A 21796-nucleotide genomic window follows, 5' to 3' on the forward strand; every position below is an offset into this window, starting at 1 on the left:
CTCACCAGTCCCACAGCCAGACCAGGTAAGAGCTGTGAGTAAGCTCAGAGTAGGAAACCCTTATCTTTTAGTGGGTTAGCACAGCCTGTACCTACACCTGAGCCCAGAGTCAGGAGCTGCTGTGGACACAGGCCAGGCAGCTCTGAACCAGCTGGCTCAGGTGCTGATAGCACCAAGGCCACAGAACAGGCTCTGGCTGGCAGAGTCCAGCCCATCCCTGAGCAAATATTGGTGCAGCCCCCTGTTCTGGGCACCAGCATTATCAGCTCAGCTCCTGACACGAGCTGGGGCTGTGCTTGGAGCCCCAGGGCTCAAGTGCAGACACCACCTGGTAGAATAGCTTGAGAAAGGAAGCTCTGCTGTATTTATCCTGCTTTTCCAAGCACCGTTTTACTGCATGAAAACAAAAGCAATAAGAACTCCTTCCCCCAGTAAGACTCCAGCCACACACCTTCAGTGTTCCCTGAAGAAGGGAATGAAGGAGAACAGGCTCAGCTGATAAACTCTGTGCTCCTTTGACCTCCTGTTTTTCCCAGTCCTGCTGGTTCCTGGCTTGGCACTAACACACCCCAGCTCTGAGGGGAGAGGGGAGCATGGAGTGAGGAGCAGAGCTGGCTGTGCCAGAGGAGCCCTGAGGGATGTGGGGCACACCTGGCTGGGAGGGAGGACCAGGGGCCAGCATGTGCCAGGGACACCAGCCTGGCTCCTGTCCTGGGGAGCAGGAGGAGACGAGCACTGAATGGCACTGAGGATCTTGGGCCAAGGTTATTTGAGTTTTTAAGTTAAACATCACAGGTGGCCTGGCTCTTTATTCTGTTACTTAGAAATCAATGCACTTGGGTCAACAAAGAATTGGACTCGAGGAAAACAAGTACAAGGAAACACCCAAAGAACTTCTGTGTACTTAGTCTCAGTTTCACTTGTCAGCCCATCTCAGAAACTGCTTTCTTGGACTAGAAGAGCTGATCCAAGTGTACTCCAGATGAAGGAAAGGGATCAATTGGTAAAGCAGGGAGGGAATAAGAAGATGAACTAGATAAAAGTAGATGTGGAAGTGAATTTAGCACCATAACCTAAAAATAGACACTTGAGCAGCAGGAGGTCCTGAAGAGATATAACAAGATGTCCAGAGGGTGGAATTGTATCATTGTTTTAGCTGTCAGTGCTCTACCATTTGTGAAGTGTTTTCATAGAAAATGCTTTTTATTTGCTGAGTAGAAGATAAACTGAGGAAAGAAAACAGAGGCCTCAGGCACCTAATGATGATATGGAATGTTTTAGACTATTAAAACACTTGAAAAAAAGAAAAACCCCTATGAATAGCATAGGTGAGACCTTCCGGCTTTGCAGCTGAAGAAAGCCACTGTTAAATTTGTTCTGTTTTGTCCTCAGTGTTCTTGTCCTAACCCCAAAGCTCACTGGGCTCAGAGTTTGGCATGTTCCTAACCCTGCTCAGCAATGAGGAGGCAGCTGCACCTCCTGGGAACTTGAGCTCATCCTGAAGCCTTCCAAGGGACTCAGAGTCCCTCAGAGAGCCCTGCTGCAGGGTCTGTTCTTGTCTCAGGGAGCAGAATTCAGAGGAAAGCATGTCTGGAAAGGCTCTGGCCACCTGAGGCTGCCAAAGGGAGTAGGGAGGGCCATGGCAGGAGTGCCCAGAGCGATGGGCAGTGTGACAGGGTGGATTCCAGCAGTGCCTCCCTGCTGACCAGGCTGGGACCTGGGCCTTGCAGTGCCACAGAACAGCTTCCCACGTGTGCCCAGCCCTGTGCTGGAGTTCTGTTGGAGACAGCAGGGTGAGTTCTGCTTCTGCAGCCTCGATGCTTAATGTGCACGTGGAGACAAAAGCCAATTTATTTCCAACATCCCTTCCCTCAGCGCTTCTAATGTTCCTGCTCCTGAATCAAAGGGAGGCATTCTCCACTAAGATGCTAATAAATGGCTTTTCCTTAGGGGAAGAAGCATTTTCCCATCTTTAAGAAATTTCTTTGGCCATGTGCAATTCAAATTTGTTAGCTTGCCCTACAAACAGCAACTCATTTAGAAACAAATTACAAATATTAGATGGAGACAGTGAACTTGATAATGCAACGCCGCCACATCAGTTGTAGAATAATGCATCTTAATGAAGGCTTCCCATGTGAATAAACCATTATATTTACAAGCTTTTCACAGTTAATGACCCAGAACTGGATAACGAAACTCACATTTTTAGTGTGGTCCTCTGTCAGCAAAAGTATACATATTAATAATTGATGTTGCTGTAAAAATAGGACATAATATGAAGATTCCTGAGTTTGTGGGAAAATAGGACTACACGGTCCATTAACTTAAAAGGCTTATCTAATGTTTGATGGGCTTTGTCTTTAAAATCCTTGTTTAAATTAATAAGGCAAAATGGACATTTGTCTAAAAGAGAATTTTATTCCAACTCATCAGTCACAAGTGTGCTGATGAGAGTCCTCTGCTCTTTGCTCCTTCTCCCCAAAGAGAATTTCGGCCATAGGGAAGGGGCAGACCCAGCAGCAGAGGGAAGGAAGGTGTTCCCTGCATCAGTCAGGGTGATGGAGGGCCATGAAGCTGGAGGGGCTGGAGGTTCTCTCATGTGTGCACAGGCTGAGGGAGCTGGGGCTGCTCAGCCTGGAGAAGAGAAGAGGTGTGGAGACCTCACAGTGTCTGCAGGGGCTGCAGAGGGGCTGTCCATGAGGGACTGGAGGGACAGGAATGGGCTCACACTGCAGGAGGGCAGACTTAGGTCAGATATACAGAAGGAATTCCTGGCTGTGAGGGTGGGCAGGCCCTGGCACAGGTTGGGCAGAGCAGCTGTGGCTGCCCCAGCCCTGGGAATGTCCCAGGCCAGGCTGGACAGGGCTTGGAGCAACCTGGAATAGTTGGAGGTGCCCCTGCCCATGGCAGGGGTTTGGAATGAGATGAGCTTTGAGGCCCCTTCCAACCCAAACCATTCTGGAATTCTGTGATACAGTTCTACTGAATTTTAAACTAAGCCAACATTGCAAAGTTTGATACTGGATTTAGTTACGTTCTTGCTTTGTTGTTGCCTCCATGTAATTTGTCTGGCTGAGGGAGGACTGTATTTTAAGGAGGTCTCTTGTCTCACAAATCACAGAATGGTTTGGGTTGGAAGCACCTTAAAGCTCATCTCATTCCAACCCTCCAAATGAAAGTTGTATTAATGTGGGTTCCATGGCACACAAACAGTGATAGCCACATCAATTATATGGCTGAATTCCTAAATTAGGCACAAAAAAGGAACAAGTAAGCAAAATATATTGCATTCATTAAAGCTTCCCTACTCTCTGATTCACTTCAATGGCTTTGCCAATTAAAGTAATTGTCATATGGGTTCAAACAAAGCATCTGTAGGAGGAGGCCTTGTTAAAAAATACTGAAAAGGGTTGTTTTATAGATTCATGGAATATATATTTAGAAAAGTATTGACATGTGGATTTATAGATTTATAGAATATATAGATTTATGGAATATATAGAATTGGATTTATAGAATATATATTTAGAAAAGTATTGACATGTGGATATATAGATTTATAGAATATATAGATTTATGGAATATATAGAATTGGATTTATAGAATATATATTTAGAAAAGTATTGACATGTGGATATATAGACTTATAGAATATATAGATTTATAGAATATATAGAATTGGATTTATAGAATATATATTTAGAAAAGTATTGACATGTGGATATATAGACTTATAGAATATATAGATTTATAGAATATATAGAATTGGATTTATAGAATATATATTTAGAAAAGTATTGACATGTGGATATATAGACTTATAGAATATATAGATTTATAGAATATATAGAATTGGATTTATAGAATATATATTTAGAAAAGTATTGACATGTGGATTTATAGATTTATAGTATTGACACGTGGATATATAGATTTATAGAATATATGAATTTATAGAATATATAGAATTAGATTTGTAGAATATATATTTAGAAAAGTATTGACATGTGGATATATAGATTTATAGTATTGACACATGGATATGTAGATTTATAGAATATGTAGATTTATAGAATATGTAGATTTATAGAATATGTAGATTTATAGAATATGTATTTAGAAAAGTATTGACATGTGGATATGTAGATTTATAGTATTGACACGTGGATATGTAGATTTATAGTATTGACACGTGGATATGTAGATTTATAGAATACATAGAATTGGATTTATAGAATATATATTTAGAAAAGTATTGACATGTGACTTTTTTAGGAAGATGAGAAAATCTGAAGTGGAGAAAACCTTTCCATTCAGGACCATGTGAGTTTACATAGTTTGGTTGTGTTTGTTTGTGATGTTGTACCTGGGCAATGCTGTTAAACTCGGACTAAACATGGCAAGTGTGTTTTGGGCTCTGGAAGGCAGTGATTTCACTGTAACTGTGGGTGCCGCCAAGAAAAGCCCAATTATTTAGCCTGCTCCTTGCTTCCCAGAGTGTTTCTGTCTCTAAACCAAGCAGGTTTAAAATTCTTAGTGAAAACAGGGCGGATTAGTTATCGCTGCCTGGTGACAGGACAGATAACTTTGTGCTGACATCCACTCTGCAAGCAAAGCAAAAGTCATTTTAATCCTCTGCTTGGCCAAACCAGGCCTGAGCTGCAGCAGTGCTGGAACTGCCCACTTGTGAGAGCCGAAGAAATATTTCAGATTTCACTTGATGGAGTTTGTAGTTTGCTAAACCCTGTGTAATATTTATTTAGCCATAGTCCATAATGTTTACACAGAAAGCTATTCTGGGAAATGCTAATTTTTTTTCTGACTGAATGAAATGAATTATATTTATCAGGAATTCAAATAAGAAGGAATGTTTGGCAGACTGTTTTCTCAGATATAAATAAAAGTGTTATCTGAGACAACATGCCTAAATTAGGGTATGTTTAAAAGAGGTAAGAAGGAGTGAACAGCTTTTTGTTTGAGACCAAATAGATCCTTTCATGTGAAAAGGATCATGGAATCATGGAATGGTTTGGGTTGGAAGGGGCCTTAAAGCTCATCCACTCCCACCTCTTGCCATGGCAGGGACACCTCCCACTGTCCCAGGTTGCTCCAAGCCCTGTCCAACCTGGCCCGGGACACCTCCCACTGTCCCAGGTTGCTCCAAGCCCTGTCCAACCTGGCCCGGGACACCTCCCACTGTCCCACGTTGCTCCAAGCCCTGTCCAACCTGGCCTGGGACACCTCCCACTGTCCCACGTTGCTCCAAGCCCTGTCCAGCCTGGCCTGGGACACCTCCCACTGTCCCAGGTTGCTCCAAACCGTGTCCAGCCTGGCCTGGGACACCTCCCACTGTCCCAGGTTGCTCCAAGCCCTGTCCAGCCTGGCCTGGGACATAGAGGAAGGAAGGACAGTGGAAATACTGTGTCAGAAACTCACAGAACAGCATGATTGCAGTACTGAATCTTTGGGAAGGGCTGGAATTAGGGAATAGAGCAGTGTCAGCTGTGTCATTAAGCCCACAGATGTACCTGGGAGACAAGAGGGTGTTTCCATAGGACAGGGCTCAGTCCTATGAACTGCTTAAGAGTTTAAAGCACTTGGCTCTACTGGGATTGATCATTTGTGCTCATTAAGTAAAAACATGAGCAAGGGGGTGACCAGGCCTTGGAGAGCTCCTGCCTCAAAGCTGCTGAAGAGGATTGAGCCCTAAACTGGGGCTTGACTTGTGGTTCAGTACCTTGCAAATCTGATATTTTGTGAGAGGTGTTTCTGAGGACCTTCAGGAGGAGCTGAACCAACCTGGTGTGTTGGGGTGTGATTAGGAAAACCTGCTGCTCCAGTGGAAACCACGATGGCTCCACAGGACTCCTACATCCTGCTGAGCTTTATCCAGCTGGGAAAGATGGCATAAAGAACCAGGGGGCTTTGTCCTGTTAGAAGGAGAATTTCTTAGGCTCTGGGATGTTTTCCTTGGCTTTTGTGAAGGGCTGTGTTTCTGGATGTGCTGCTGGGACTGCAGTTCTTTTGCTGAATGGAAGGAGAGGCTGTTCTGAGTCAGCCCAGCCCAGGTAGAAGAGGCTTGGGGAAAAATACACCAGAGCAGTGGAGGTGGAGAGAGGGACTTGTCTTTCCTTTTTGTGTTCTTTGTCCTCAGCTCCTCTGTAATTCCACTCAGTGGGTTTTGGGGAAGGGAGTTTGATTCACTCTGAGTGGTGCAGAAACAAAAAATTCACAGGTGGTTTAATAAGAACTTTTCCTTGCAAACTTTAGAACATTCCAATAGAATAAGGCACTTGGCAAACTTCAGCTTATCCAGACACAACAAGGCACTTAACAAGGCACTGACTGGAATTTTTTGGTCTGATTTGCAGAGAACAAGAAGGTAGGGGAAGAAAGAGAAGGAAAGGGGAAAGAGGAAGGTAAATAATCACCACCCCAGAATGCAGCAGCTTTTAAATGCAGGGAAGGGGGGATCGTGCCACGTGTCACATGTGTCACTGTCCTTTTGTCTGTCCTGGTCCACTGGGCCCCAACCTCTTCCCCAGCTCCATTCCCTTCTCTGGACATGCGCCAGCCCCTCAGTGTCCATTCTGAACAGAGGGGCCCAGAGCTGGACAGAGCACTGGAAGGGTGGGCTCAGCAGTTCCAGCACAGAGGGACAGTCACTGCCCTGGCCCTGCTGCCACGTTATTCCTGACACAGGGCGGGTGCCCTTGGCATTCCTGGCCCCCTGAGCACACCTGGGCTCGTGTTGTTCCACCTGGTTGTTTCCAGCCAGCCAACTGTTCCTCTGGTCTCCTACATCCTCCTCCCTGTCATAAATCAGTGTGTTTATCTGAATATTTAGTGTTAGACCCAGCCTTTCCTCCTGCCAGCAGCCTGTGTTCTGAGATTGTACCCACAGCTTCCTGCAGGAGAGTCCAGCAGGGAGAGCTCTGAGGGAGGATCCAGCACTGGCTCAGGCTGTTCTGCACTACCCTGAGACTGGGCACTTGCCAAAAACCAGTTCACACACCCAGTTACACCAGGCTGGGAGCAGCTTGCTCTGCTGCAAAATTAAACAGTCAGAACAAGCTCTCAGTGGGGTGTTTAGTGACAGGGAGATCATAAATTCCAGAAACAGAGCAGTGGAAGAAGGTGCCAGCTTACGAACTGCAAAAAAGGTGTGTTACATTGAGAATCATAGAATGGATTGGGTTGGAAAAGACCTCTGAGGTCATCAAGTCCAACCCTTGGTCCAACTCCAGTCCCTTTACCAGATCATGGCACTCAGTGCCACGGCCAAGCTCAGTTGAAAAACCTCCAGGGATGGGGAATCCACCCCCTCTCTGGGCAGCCCATTCCAATGCCTGAGCACTCTCTCTGCAAACAAGTTTTTTCTGAGCTATGGTGGTAAAACAGAGCAAGGAACTGTAGGTTTGGTCAGACATCCTGTGTGTGTTTTCAGACAGCTCAGTGTGTTCCCTGCCCCAGCAATGTGGGCAGTGGGGCTCAGGCACAGCCCTGTGGCAGGAGCAGTGGCTGTGGCAGCTCACAGCACCCGGGCAGGAATGTGAGGAAGAGCAGGAAACAGGGCAGGATACAGATATCAAGATGTATGTGCTCTTAGGAGGCTCAGTGCTCTCCACAAATTAAACTGGTGCTGCAAAGTGTGATTTATCGGAGCTTTAGAAAAACATGAGCTGAGGGGATCATGCTGTTTCTGCAATTAGGCCTTAATAAATAATAATAATAATGAGCTTTACTTTAGAGCCAAGAAAAATCTCTGGAACACAGGCTTGTGCTCTGTCATCAGGCTAAAGATGAAATAGAAGCAAATTCCAGAGAAGATACATAAATTTTTGTGAACCAAGTAGACAGTAAAGAAAATAACACTGAATTAAGCAAAAGACTGGGCAGTTCTTGGAGTTTACACCTATTTTCCTAATTTTTAGGCCAACACAATTGAATTTTTGCAGAAATCCCTGTTCAGAACTTCAAATGGACCAGCTCCCTGTGCAAGGCACTCTGTATTGAAAGTTAACACAGACATTTTAAAAGAAGCCCTAATTGTAAGAGAAATTATATTTATTGCAACCAAAGTCGAGTCTCCTTTGGGATGGACTGGGGGTAATGGATGGCTGGCTCTCCTAATTTATCTCAGTCGTGCAGCATTAGGAAAGCAAATTCAACATATTTACACATGAAGATCTGTGGTCATTTTTTAGGGGCCTGACGTGATCGTACATCAAAGGGACCTGACCTCTGGAGCTCTCTGCCCATCTGTCAGTGGGAACCAGTGTCTGCCTGCCCTTCACTTCCTCTGCAGCCCAAGGAGGGGAATGCAGCAGGAAAAGTAAAGGGGAAGGCAAACCCACTAGAGAGCTGACCAAATTCTTTGATTTTATTTAGAGGTGTCCATTTTTCCTTTACATCCTTTGATTCTGTACTCGATAAAGAGCAATGAGCCGGAGTGCAGAGGGGCAAACATCAATTCTGTCACTCCTAAGGGGAGGTCAGCAAGTGGACACACTGGATGTGTTTGGTTTGAATTCCCCCCATCCCTGTGATCCTGTAGATCATACTGTGCTCCCCATAAACTGGGCTGTTTCCATCCCAGTTATCAGCTACTCCCACAGTGGGCCACCAGCAAACAGGGGCTTGGCTGTGAACCCTCCGACAGCTGATGCCACATTCAGATTTCCTTCCTGAGACTCCACAGAGGCTGTTGTGGGATTTGACGGGAAACAATCCCTTGCTTTGCAAAAGGTGTCATTTCTGGCTTATTTTCAGTGTGTCCCATTAGTCACCAGTAGGTCTGCACTAGTTTAAAACCTCTTTTTAATCTTTTTGATCTCCAGCAGAGGTAGAGTTGGCACCCAAGGCTCTGTTTGGCCACATTACTGTTAATGACCAGCAGATATTAAAGGCAATAATCCACAAGGTGTTACCTGTATTTAACATGGAAAAGCTTAGGTGAATGCATATTTTACTCCATAAAGGTAAGAATTTAAGGTTATTCTTAACTGCTGTAGGATGTGTGCTATAGGCACAACTGGTTTTCATAACCCTGTAAGGTAGCCAAGGGTAATTCCATTGCTGGGCAAGAAAATCACACAAATTGCCTGAGAAAAGCAGAGAGCATGTTGGAATTCAAGATTAAATTTAGTTTATAAATGAATCCTTTCTGAACTGTAGACTATGGAGGTATAAACAAACCTACCAACCCAGGGGAAGTGTTGGAGGTGTCTGTGATGTGCTGCTGTGAAGCAGCTTCACTAGAACTTTACTAGAGGTTGGTACCAGGGCTGTGCCACTGTGGCTGCAGATGGGGGAGGTTTGACACCTGACACTGCCTCAGGAAGGCACCCAAAGGATTGGGGGTGGCCAAAGGAGATGTCAACTACGAAGAGTTTTTCCTGTTTCTTAGGCATTCTCTAGAAGGAAGATTTGGGGGGAAGGAGGAGATGGGGCTGTTTTAACCAGGAGAGGAACAGGTTCCTTTTGGAGAGGGTGCTTTGATTTTTTTTCTTTCACCTCATGCAATCTGACCATAGATAGCTGTTCACTTCCCTGTGTAGTAACATGATGGGAGGAATATTTTGATTATTTTTATGTGGACTTAGAGAAGTACTGATGTATTAATATGCCAGTTCTGGTGTTTCTCTTCCCTACTCTTGACATACACGTGCAGTGACTTGCAAAGGGGTGGGAGAAGAAGACTTTCTGTTTTAATTAGATTGGATATCAGGAAAAATTTCCCCAGTAAAAGGGCTTTCCAACCCTGGTACAGCTGCCCAGGGAAGTGGTGGAGTCCCCATCTCTGGGGGAATTTGAAGTCCACATGGATGTGGCACCTGGGGATGTGGGTTAGTGGTGGGCTTGGCACCGCTGGGTTAAGGGCTGGACTAGAAGGGCTTAGAGGGCTTTTCCAGCCTCAAGGACTCTGTGAATTCTGCTCCAGAAATAAGGCAGCTCACATGCCTTGAAATCATAACTGGGAAGTTGATTGATAAAATTTCCTTGCTCTATCATGCCTGGGTCAAATTCCCTCAAACCTGGGGCAAATCCTGCCCAGCCTGTTTGCACATCTGCCACACACATTGGGCTCTGTGCAGGCAGCACAAAGCCACTCAGCAGAAGACAAATTGTGCTCCTCCTGTGCCATCTATCATTCTAGTTTGGCTCTGTATTCCTTAGAGACTCCTTTTAAAATAGAAGGAATCTTAGAAATTAATTTCTCATCTTGTGCTGAATTACAGAAGTCTGAAGAACAACCCGAGTGTGGCAGTTTATATTCTCCAGGCAGCAGCACTTACGATCCCCAGGAATACCATTTCCTCTTCCCTTATTTTCTCTGTCCTCTTGCGCTGGATGTGCCCACGCCAAACCTGCATGGAAACAACCCCTAATGAGATAAATGGCCCTTGTTACAGCTTCCTTTGCTGGGGCAGACACAGGAAAAAACAAATAGAGGAAGGAAAGGCACAATATGCCATTGAAACTATTGCTTTTTAACAGGTTGCCATCAGAGATTTTTTTCTAACAAATTCTGAGGTTTGTTATCCCTCACTCTGGTATATCTGGCTCTAAACACAACCCTGTTGTGGTTTCATGAAGTGTTCAGGCTTAAAATTTACACTGAGCTCTTCTCATCAGGCTGAATTGTCTGAATTATTGACGTGTAAGGACTTTCTGTGGAATTTAGCACTGATCTCCCTTGGTCATCTTTTCAAGATATAGAATGAACTATTTCCCTGGAGATCCCAGGAAAAGGGGTGGGAGAAGAAGGGAGACTTTCTGTTCTGATCACAGGAAGAGGCATGGATTGTGAATGCATGCACTGCATTCCAAGGGGAGGCCAGAGAGAGCAACTGAGGTCATAAAAATCAGAGTGGAAAAACAACAAGTAGGTTATAAAGTCATCCTGCCTTGCCAGGGCAGGACTGTTTCCACTGCTCTCACATCCAGGGCCCTGTCTCGTTCTGTTAGGAAGAGCTGTGGATCTGGATGTGCTGCTGGGACTGCAGTTCTTTTGCTGAATGGAAGGAGAGGCTGTTCTGAGTCAGCCCAGCCCAGGTAGAAGAGCCTTGGGGGAAAATACATGAGAGCAGTACAGGGGGAGAGAGGGACTTGTCTTTCCTTTTTGTGTTCTTTGTCCTCAGCGTCTCTGCAGTTCCACTCAGTGGGTTTTGGGGAAGGGAGTTTGGTTTACTCTGAGTGGTGCAGAAACAAAATGCTGTATTTCCCCTTGCTGGACTCTCTAACAATGACCATTCCAGAGCACTTCCCATGCTCTGAGCTGTGCTTGTCCACAGCTGTTCTTCCCAACAAACACTGCCTTTTGGGTCTGGCAGAACTGAGAGCAGAAACTCACCTTTTGGATGCAAGTGGCAGCATCGTGTGCACGCTGCCCCAGGGGCTCCTCCTGTTTGGTTGTCCTCTTCTCCTCCAGGTAGATGTTCCTCATGAAGCGGGCCCGGCTGCGCCCCTGGCGCGCCCGCTCTGCCACCTGCAGCAGCCGAATGGCCTCTGGCAGGGGTATGGACTTGTCAGGCTCCTGCAGAGACACAGCCAGCAAAGTGAGCAAAGGACAGCAGGATTCCGCCTTCTGTTAATTGCCTGCCTCAATTAGCAAGTGGAACAATGAATGAACTACTTGCAGTGACTTTCTGAGGTGAAACCATCCCTGTCACAGACAGCGGGTGCTCCTGTCTCTGGGTGTCTGGCAATACCTTGCAAATCTGATATTTTGTGAGAGGTGTTTCTGAGGACCTTCAGGAGGAGCTGAACCAACCTGGTGTGTTGGGGTGTGATAAGGAAAACCTGCTGCTCCAGTGGAAACCACGATGGCTCCACAGGGCTCCTACATCCTGCTGAGCTTTATCCAGCTGGGAAAGATGGCATAAAGAACCAGGGGGCTTTGTCCTGTTAGAAGGAGAATTTCTTAGGCTCTGGGATGTTTTCCTTGGCTTTTGTGAAGGGCTGTGTTTCTGGGTGTGCTGCTGGGACTGCAGTTCTTTTGCTGAATGGAAGGAGAGGCTGTTCTGAGTCAGCCCAGCCCAGGTAGGAGAGGCTTTGGGGAAAATACACCAGAGCAGTGGAGGGGAAGAGAGGGACTCCCCCTTCTCACTCCTGAGGACCCTCCTGCTCCCCATGGGAAAGCTGAATTAGTGTCCTTTTTGCTGTAACTCCCCAACTGGAGTCAGTTCATTTTTAATCCTTCTGCATATATTATGTGGCAGTTCCTGCTTTCAGCAGGGCTTTCTATGACAGAATTGCACAGAAGGACAAATGATGAGCAGAGCAGATTGCTCAGATTCACCCCACTGTGCTGGATTTCTGCTCGATGCCCATAACGGCAGTGCCATGGACACTGAACAGCTCCATGGGCTGTTGCACAGCAGGGAGGATTTCCTGAGGGTCCCAGGCTGTGTGCAGGAGTGCTGACAGCCCTCCAGCAATCCCAGTGCTGGCTGAGCTGGAAGTGCAGCACAGGCACTGCATTCACACTCTGGGAGATGTTTTGGTTTGTGTTTAGTGCCCCTCTGCCTGGGTAGGAGCCTGGCAAGGAGACCTGGACCCTGCCAGAGCCTGCTGCTCCCAGGGGAGCTGGGGCACACTGGGCAGCGTTATCTGTGGGGGTGCCACACTGAAAAGGGGCAAGGGCAGAACTGTGGGAAACTAAAAGGCTTCAGGATATAATGTGCCAAAACAGGAGCTCCACCAACCAACACCAGAGTGCCAGAAGAGCAGAGAACTCACCCAGAGCTCTCTCAGGAAAGCATCTGTGCTTTGTCTCTGCAGGCTCTGTCTGACTGGGGCTGTTTCTGTCCCTGGGAACTTTCCCCCCCTTAGTTTGAGGGATCAAACACACACACCCCTGGTGGAGAATCCACTGGTGGGGCAGTGCAGCAGTTTGACTAAGGGGTCCCTTGGGACTGTCCCTTCTGGCTGTAACATCCATCCATCCAGGTTGCCACGTATGTAGGCACAGCTTTATTTCAGGGGGTCAGCAGGACCTCCTTGGAGGCAACAAACCATTTCTAAAAGGCCAGAAGACTATCAAATCCAGCCCAGTGAATGTCTCTGTAATCACTTCTGCTCTGCCAAACCCTCATTTTCTGCTCCTCCCAGCAGCTGCAGCTCTGAGGCTGCACGAAGAAACTGCCCTCATTGTTCAGGGTTAGGAACGACTGAATGGCAGCAGTTGTGCTGACCTGAACTCCCAGTTCTGCTGCTCTTTTGGGAGTCCTGGCTCAGGAGAGCCTGAGCCCAGCCTGCTCGTGGTAGGGCTAATTACATGGGGAGGGTTAACAGCACAAACAAAGCACCTACTAAACTTGGCCCAAGTGCTGCCCTTTCTCTGACACTCACACACGACAGAGACGAATCATTTCAGCCTTAACCAGACTCCAGACATGACTGGATATTGTTAGACAGGAAAATCTGGTGTTACTTTCTGCTTGTGCCTTATCTGTAAACACACTTTTACTTTCCAGCTGCTGTAAAAGTGCTTCTCCCCACAGTGGCTCATGTGTTCAGACACGTGTGGCTGTAAACTAAACAAACTAATGGGATGTGTGGGGATGGGGGGCATTTACCTGCTCTTGCAAACCTGCATTCAGCAAAATCTCATCAAGGGTTTTCTCCCTCTGCTGCAGGACTTCCAGGTTTTCTTTAATGAAATACTTGGGGATGGGGATTTCTATGTCTTCCTAGAGGAAAAAAGGCATGAGATGCTTTTTAGAACTGCACTTAAATCATGCTACTGATTAATTGAACACCTTTACAAAGCAATTAAATAGAAGAGGGGTTGTTGAGTATTTTGGAGCGTTGGGGAATTTGACCTCTGTAACAGCTGCGGTTCCTTTGCAATTACTTAAGGCCTAATTCAACAAAAACAAATAAATCAGCCCGGTTTCTGAACCATGTGAGCCCAGAAATCTTCCTTTTTATAATGGCTCAATTATATTATCAAATTGCTAAAATATTTGGCAGGGTTGCTGGAAATTTAAACATGATTTCCACCAAACTGAATAGCTCTGGTTGTGTGATCATCCCACTTCTTGTTTTAATCAACATGAAAAATAGATCCACTCGTGCAATTTTTTAACCATTACAAGGAACCAAAGCATAATTCTGCTTGTCTGCAGGTATTTTGACCTGTAGACAATCTGTCACTGTCTCTGACTGAGATACCTCAGTCACTTCTTAAAATCAGACATGACTAGAAAGGGCTGTGTTTACCCATTCCCATCTTTAAAAAGATTTAACTGATTTACATTTCTTGTGATTCTGCTCCTGTAGAATTGCTGGGAAATGCCAAGACATGGACAAGCAGAGAAGAAACATCCCCAGAAGTTGAGATGCTGTTCTTTGTATCCTATGGAAGACTGGAGATAACTCTTTGAGAGCAACTGCTGGCAAGTATATTTCTTGCATGGGGAACAGCACATCTTCTGGGTCTGGTTCATCCTGTCCATGGTCCCTGTTTTGTGTCTCAGGAACTCCTCAAGCAGATGGTGTGCCCAGGGCAGGGCTGGGGGCTGCAGGCAGGAGTTCCCCTCTGGTGCTGCTCATGAGGGCTGGCACAGTCAGGTGACACCACAGTGTGTCCCCAGGTCCCTGTGGAGCCCGGCACAGGCACAGGACTGTCAGTGCTCCCTGTTTGGCTGTTGTGGGAACTGGTGGGCTCTGACCTGCCCGGGGAGACCTTGGAGCTGATTGTTGCAGCCTCAGTGCCAGTTCTGGTGTGGACAGGGGGGAGGAGGAGGAGGAGAAAAGCACTCCTGCCTTGACCCAGGCACATGGTGAACATGCTGCTTGTGAGCCCCGAGATCCTCCAGAATGTGTGGGGAAGGCTTGGCCAAGGAAAACACCCCCTGGGAACAGATTCACACCAACCCCTCAGCTGCAGGCTGTGCAGACCAGGACATCCCATAGAAAAGCCTCCAGACTGGACTGTGCTTATCCCCGAGGGCTTTATCAGTGCACAGCTCTCATCTGCTCAAGTTTCTGAGTGCTTGTCTTGCTGAGCTCCCTGGTGGCACCTTCCAACACCCCTGACAGTCGATGGGAATCATCATACACTGTACTTTGAGTGCAAAGCACTGTGGATGGAGTTACAAATCTGGCCATTTTGAGGTGTGAGACGTCAAGGGGTTTGCCTGGACACTCCCATAGGGCTGACAGGTATCTTTGATGTCTAATCTTTAATTACAAGTGATCCTGGACTGTGACCTTTACTGACTGTAAAGGAAGGACCTGGAAGGAACCTGCTTCTCTTTGGGGCCCAGCATTGACAAGTTAGGCTTGGGATGTTTATGCTCCACTCACATTTGCAGCTTTTTAGGCACTCCTGGCTCCACATGGCATGTGTGGACCCAAATAGCTTCCCAGTTAGCCCAGGAAAGGGAGTTGGCTGGATGTTGGAAGGCAACTGTACAAAAACATGAGGTACAGAACTAGAGAAATAGGAAGCTTTGGCCTCACAGTGACACAGTACAAAGTATGCAATATCATCACATGAGATATAAAATGAGACCATTCTGTTGTGTTCTCTGCTACAGTGGTGCTGGATTGTAGCCCATGATAATACAGGGCAAGGAAGGACTCCACATACCCTTTCTGGGCAGATTCTTTGAGAAACAAGAGTTATTTGTCAAGTTAATTTGTGCATTACCAAGATTATGTGAATATTTTATAAAACCCATAAATCTGTATTCCTATCTACTGCAAAAAATACTTTCTTTGAAAAAACCTGAAATCTCTACAGTGATTGATTTCTTTTGTGGTAGGTATGTTATGCCTTCTTGAAATTAAGGTGTGGTGCAGGAATTTGAATTTATGCTTGTTTTTTTAGTAGATGTCAGGCAAGATTTTCAGACTTGCCAACATTTTGCTGCAGGTGGATTTACTGCTAAGTCATGAAAACAGCAATGCCTAAGGATTTCAAAATATGATTCGAAGGATTAGTTTCCCCAGAGATGTGTTTATATTATCTCATAGTTTAAAATAGTGATTAAAGTGGAAGGTAAAAAGCTGGTGAAAGTTCAGGGTGATCCCTCTTCTTGTAGTGTAGGATGTCCTTGCTGTGTTGGGAAGGGGCACACAGAAACATGTTTGCAGATCTCAGAATAATGCTGAAACGATTCCAGGCAATTCATCTTGGAGCAGGGAGCGCAGGAAAAGCAGGAATTGGGGCTGGTTGTACCAGAGCAGGAGTACCTGAACGCGACAATAGATGGAGCTCTCTGCGAGAGAAGGACCCCCTTGCCAGCTGATTTGTCCTGCAGCTCTTCCAGCACAGCGTCAACACTTTGCCCCATTGTCACGTTCATGTTCCCTGGGTTGTTGGGGCAGCTTTTCCATCAGGCACTCCTGGCCTTGGGCACTGAACGTGCTCCCGGCTCCTGCCTCCTTTGCAGTCAGAGATGTGTCTCAAGTGTCTCGTTTGAGTGGTTTGTTGTGCTCCATACAAGCAGAGCTGTCTGTGCCCCTCTCAGCCCCCCCTGTGCCCTCTGGCAGAGCCCATGGCCAGGCTGGTTTCACCGAGACACAAAGGGCAGGCTGAGCTGGGCTCTACTTCACTTACCAGCTCCCATTTCCTATGGAATCCACACTGGAACCTGCCAGAGCTGAGCCACTGCAACCAACAGTGAAGCTGTCCGAGTTGGTGCTGCCAGAGGGCACCAAGGCACTGACACCAACAGCAAAGCTGTCCAAGTTGGTGCTGCCAGAGGGCACAAGGCACTGACACCAACAGCAAAGCTGTCCAAGTTGGTGCTGCCAGAGGGCACCAAGGCACTGACACCAACAGCAAAGCTGTCCAAGTTGGTGCTGCCAGAGGGCACAAGGCACTGACACCAACAGCAAAGCTGTCCAAGTTGGTGCTGCCAGAGGGCACCAAGGCACTGACACCAACAGCAAAGCTGTCCAAGTTGGTGCTGCCAGAGGGCACAAGGTACTGATACCAACATCAAAGCTGTCCAAGTTGGTGCTGCCAGAGGGCACAAGGTACCGATACCAACAGCTGCCAGAGGGCACCAAGGCACTGACACCAACAGCAAAGCTGTCCAAGTTGGTGCTGCCAGAGGGCACCAAGGCACTGACACCAACAGCAAAGCTGTCCAAGTTGGTGCTGCCAGAGGGCACAAGGTACTGACACCAACAGCAAAGCTGTCCAAGTTGGTGCTGCCAGAGGGCACCAAGGTACTGACACCAACAGTGAAGCTGTCAAAGTTGGTGCTGCCAGAGGGCAGGGTTACCTGGGATATTGGGAGGGAATTCCTGGCTGTGAGGGTGGGGACCCCTGGCACAGGGAGCCCCTGGCACAGGCTGCCCAGAGCAGCTGTGGCTGCCCCTGGATCCCTGGCAGTGCCCCGGCCAGCAGGGAGGGAGCGTGGTGACCAGGACACCCACCGGCAGGCGCCTCAGCTCTGTCAGGATGTCCTCCAGGTCGTGGCACTCAGAGTTGTCCAGCCTGACCAGCTCCCTCTTGAGCTCCAGGAGGCGGCCCATGACTCCGTCCAGCACGGGCCGGATCGCCGCCCGCTTCTGCTGGTGCCTCAGGTGGGCGTGGGCGGCCTCCAGCCTGCGCAGGATCTCCAGGTACTGGATGTAGGAGGTGGCCAGCATCTTCCACACCTTCCCCAGGTTCGGCTCTGGCACCAGGAACTCCGACCTCTCTCTCTGGAGCAGCACATCCAGGTCTTTCTGGGCGTCTGCCCACATCTTGCAGTAGGTGCTGGTTGGAAAGAGAGGACTGTGTTAGCCTGGCAGGAAAGCAGGAGTGGGCACACAGCGAGGCCAGGGCTCTGTGTGTGGGGGTTTCTCAGAAAACCAAACCTGGCAGTGTGAGCTGTTACAGGCATGAAGGGATTTTCACTACAAGGTATTTTAAAAACTATGAGCAAAAGTTTCCCTTTTTGCTAAAGAAAGCTTAGAAGCTTTTCAACTTCATTCCTAACATGCTTGAAGTCACAACCCCCAACAGTGCCAGGAGTTCATTCTGTTGTGCTAACTGAGAAGACAGTTTAATGGAAAAGGGGTATCCCCCCAAAGGCCTTTAATGGGGAAGGTCTGTTTGAGCCCTCTGCATGTTTGGGATGAGGACCAATTCATGTTTCTAAAGCTTGTGCTGCTGTTCTGCCTTTCTGCAGTGGTTGTTGGAGTTACCTGCAGGGTAAGGGGTGGAGCTGGTGCCAAGCCTGGAGCAAAGCTGGGAGTGTTATTTCAAGTATGAAGTGAGGAAAATTGATTTATTTCTATGGTAGCAACTGTTGCTCTCCAGGCAGTTGCAAAATATCAGGTCCAGTGGCTCTGGGAGTAAGTGGCATGGAAGATGTCACCTGAGGCCACCTTCATTTCCAGAGGCAATAACGCTGTTCACTTGGTAATTTTGGTGGGAATGGTTGGAGCTCTTTTGTGAGCATGGACTGGCTGTCAGTGGCTTTTTGTGCAAAAAGGAGATCAGTGCAGAATATCCTTGGGAGATCAACCTAAAGGAGCAAAAATGGTCTCTGGGCAATGAGGCTTCTATCCAGAGAAGGGCTCACACAGTCGGTTTGGTATGGAAAGGTACTGTCACCTGTGGTAGGGATGACACTCTTAGGTCCTGTTCTCCTTTGTAACCTCTCTTTGCCAGATGGAGACTCTTGGGAGTTGAAAGGTCTTAAGAAATGTAACATCTCTGAACATGCTTCTCTAGTAGCAGAGCTAAGAAATTCCTTCTGCATTGAGACTCAGTTGTGTTTGAAGAAAAGCAGATCAATCATGTTGGCAGGTTTGCAGGAGAAGGGGAAAACAGGGGATTTGGAAACTGGGAAAGCTGAGTGTTGTGTGTCAGTCCTAGAAATAAAGACCATTGGCTTCAGTGGTGCAATCCAGATCCATCCATGAGCTTTTACCAACTCACTGCTTGCTGTTCTACAGCTTCTCAGAGGAGGATGAGGACAGTAAAATGCCCTGCCTTTATTAGGTGACCTTTCAGAGCAGACCTGGTGCTGCTCTGAGGGAGTGCTGGTGTATTAATGGTGCCCAGAAAGCTGCCCAGCTGCCCACATTGCTTGTGCTTGTTAATAAATGCCACAGCTGGAGCTCTGTCAGCTGATATTACCATTCCCAGCCTCAGAGCACAGAGTGGCCTGAGGCTTGTGTGGGATGGACAGGACAGACTCCAGCCCCCAGGGTGTGTGTGCAGGTCCTGGGTGCTCCCAGGGCAGTTGGCAAAAACACCAGCAGCCTGAGCCCTGCCCTTGAATTTGCACCATTAACTTTGTGAAGTGTGTGTTATCCTGCTCAGCTGACCTGGGTTCCTGCAGGATGCAGCTGCTCTGGCTTTCCTAACGCTTCTGCAGCCCACCCAGGTCTCTCTCCTTCCTTTTTCCCTACTCCATGCACATCCCATTGCACTCCTGGCATCACTCAAGTGCGGCGCTAACCCAGGTGTGGGGGATCAGCCAATGAGAGGGCAGGGTGGCACAGGCAGGGCCAGCAGCAGGTGGGAGCCCTGCCAGGTGATCGGTGGGAGTTTTGCATTCCCTCTGGAGCCGGGACACGGACGGGTGGCAGGATGTGCGTTGGCGTGAGGGGTTTGCACACAGGAGGAAATGCGCGGGGTTGTGCGCAGTTTGCTGTCACTTGTCCCCGCCCGTGGGGAGGTGACACAGCTCGGAGGAATCCCAGCCCCGGGGGCTGTCCCCGCTGCCCCCAGCCGCCTGCCCAGCCGCGGGGGCTGTCCCCGCTGCCCCCAGCCGACTGCCCAGCCCCGGGGGCTGTCCCCGCTGCCCCCAGCCGACTGCCCAGCCCCGGGGGCTGTCCCCGCTGCCCCCAGCCGACTGCCCAGCTCCGGGGGCTGTCCCCGCTGCCCCCAGCTCCCTGCCCAGCCCCGGAGGCTGCCCCCACTGCCCCAGGTCCCTGCTCCCCCCAGCCGACTGCCAGCCCTGAGTTCCCTCGAGCTGGAGCGATTGCCAGGCAGGGAAGGTATTGCAGGGAGCGACGGGCACAGCCCCGCGACTGTCCGCTCCAATTTCCAATCATCTCCCTTTCTGCCTCCCCTGACTGAGGAATGCCAAGAGGTTCCTCCTGCTGAGCCAGCTAATATCCAGTTTCTTTTCCTGCTCTGAATGACTCGTGGAGGGAGGAGGGGACGGAGCTGCAGCCCCCGGAGCGCGGCAGCACAGGGCACTGCAGACAGCCCCTAATTGCTTCCATGGAGCCGTGGGTTAGCGGATAAGCATTAGGATGATTGCAAGCACGTTGCTGCGGGTCAGATGTTAAGACTATGGATATCATGGTATGATTGCAGCTTTTGCAGCAGAGATGTTTTGATGTAAATGAGGGCAAAAGGAAGGACAGCCCGCTGGAAAATGAAGTATCGAAGGAAAAAATGGATGTGGAAGGGCTGAATTCTCAGCTGGGATAGCCTGATAGTCCGTGTGTGGCTGTGGTGGTCAGGGTGACTGACACCAGGGGGACCTGGCCCTGGAGTTTCAGTTTGTTAGGCATGTGATGGGGACTTCAGATATCTGATAACAGGACAGGGCAAGCAGAAAAGTGATTTGGGTGCTTCATTGCTTCACCCTGATTAAAATCCTACAGGACACATGCACCCTCCCTAAAGCAGGATTAAAATAGTTATTTCAGGTTTTGCTGATGTCCAGATGGGAGCCCTTCTGGACTAGTTTGAAGGATGAGATGGTGTTTATAGCCCTGTCTTGGGGACCTGACAGAGCTGTGATGAGCCAGAGGAGCCCTTCAGCTTTAGAGACAAAGGTGTGCAAGAGTAGTAACATCAAGGTTATGCCTTAAAAGCAAAGGAGGGGCTGCTTTTCCTCGCCTGGGGGTCAGGCAGGATGCAGCCCCTGAGTCCCTACTTGAATTTTTGCCTATTTGCTCAGTGTCCCTTTGCATTAAGTTGTGAACTCCCTCTAAATTGTTTCCACACGCTGAAGGCAGAGGGACAGCACAGTCTGGAGTGTGCTGGCTCCTTATTTACTGTTACTGCTTCATCCTGTAGGCTCGTTCCTGGTCTCTGATGGGCAGTTTGTGAGCTGCATCCAGTGATGTTGCACCTTAATTGGACTGGATTGGAGCATCTAACTCACCTACTAGTGCAGGTGACCATCAGGACCGAGCTACCTTTCCTACTCAAGGCATAAGGTCATTAAATCCTGGAGAGGAAGGCTGTGCCCAGATCTCTCCATGCATATAGCAGTATAAGTGATGCTGGATATTGTCATAGCAACTACAAAATAGGGGTGTTATGGGGAAAACAAGCAAAGCTGTAATGGGATGAGGAAAAAACACATTAAGTGACTTAACTCCAGAGCCCCCAGAGTGCTTTCTGGCAGCTTACAGCTTGGAGGGAAGGTCAAAGCTTTAACTCCTCACGGATGTCCCTTCTCTTCACTCCCACAAAGTGCAAACAGAGCCTAAAGCATGAGTTTCAGAAGTCTCTTTTGCCATAGCATTACTGCTAGTTTGAACCTCACTTTTATTGCTCCAAAAATAAAGCTTCCTCATTTAGAGTGAAGCTTGGCAATGTTTTCTCTGCTCAAGTTATAGAGGTGTTTAAAATCCTGCCAAATTATATATTTCCTTGTTTCAATGTTCCAGGGCCCTCTAACTCTGTGTGTTTGCCTGACCCATCTCTCCTTCCACTTGGACAGGCGTGCTGGTTCTGAGGGCAGCCAAGGTGAGCCTGCTTACTGCTGTTAAACTGGTCCTAAGGCTTACTTGGAAGGGTTTGTGCTGAGCTTGCAGACTGTCCCTCAGACCCCTCCTGAGCCAGGAGTAGAATTGGCATCAG

The 21796-nt window shown here is 48.2% G+C and overlaps 1 protein-coding gene across 1 annotated transcript in view; it reads right to left on the bottom strand.

The window, feature by feature from the left end:
- IQCA1 (IQ motif containing with AAA domain 1) overlaps positions 1-21796 on the bottom strand; it is a 107422-nt gene that overhangs the window by 78743 nt on the left and 6883 nt on the right. The window contains exons 2-5 of the mRNA XM_071562193.1: positions 17407-17731; positions 13587-13700; positions 11360-11542; positions 10302-10373 (exon numbers count right to left, since the gene is read on the bottom strand). Of these exons, the coding sequence (XP_071418294.1) occupies positions 10302-10373; positions 11360-11542; positions 13587-13700; positions 17407-17731 (694 nt within the window). The remainder of the gene's footprint in view (positions 1-10301; positions 10374-11359; positions 11543-13586; positions 13701-17406; positions 17732-21796) is intronic.

The sequence above is a fragment of the Pithys albifrons genome, chromosome 8, assembly GCF_047495875.1.
Source record: "Pithys albifrons albifrons isolate INPA30051 chromosome 8, PitAlb_v1, whole genome shotgun sequence".
Lineage (NCBI taxonomy): Eukaryota > Metazoa > Chordata > Aves > Passeriformes > Thamnophilidae > Pithys > Pithys albifrons.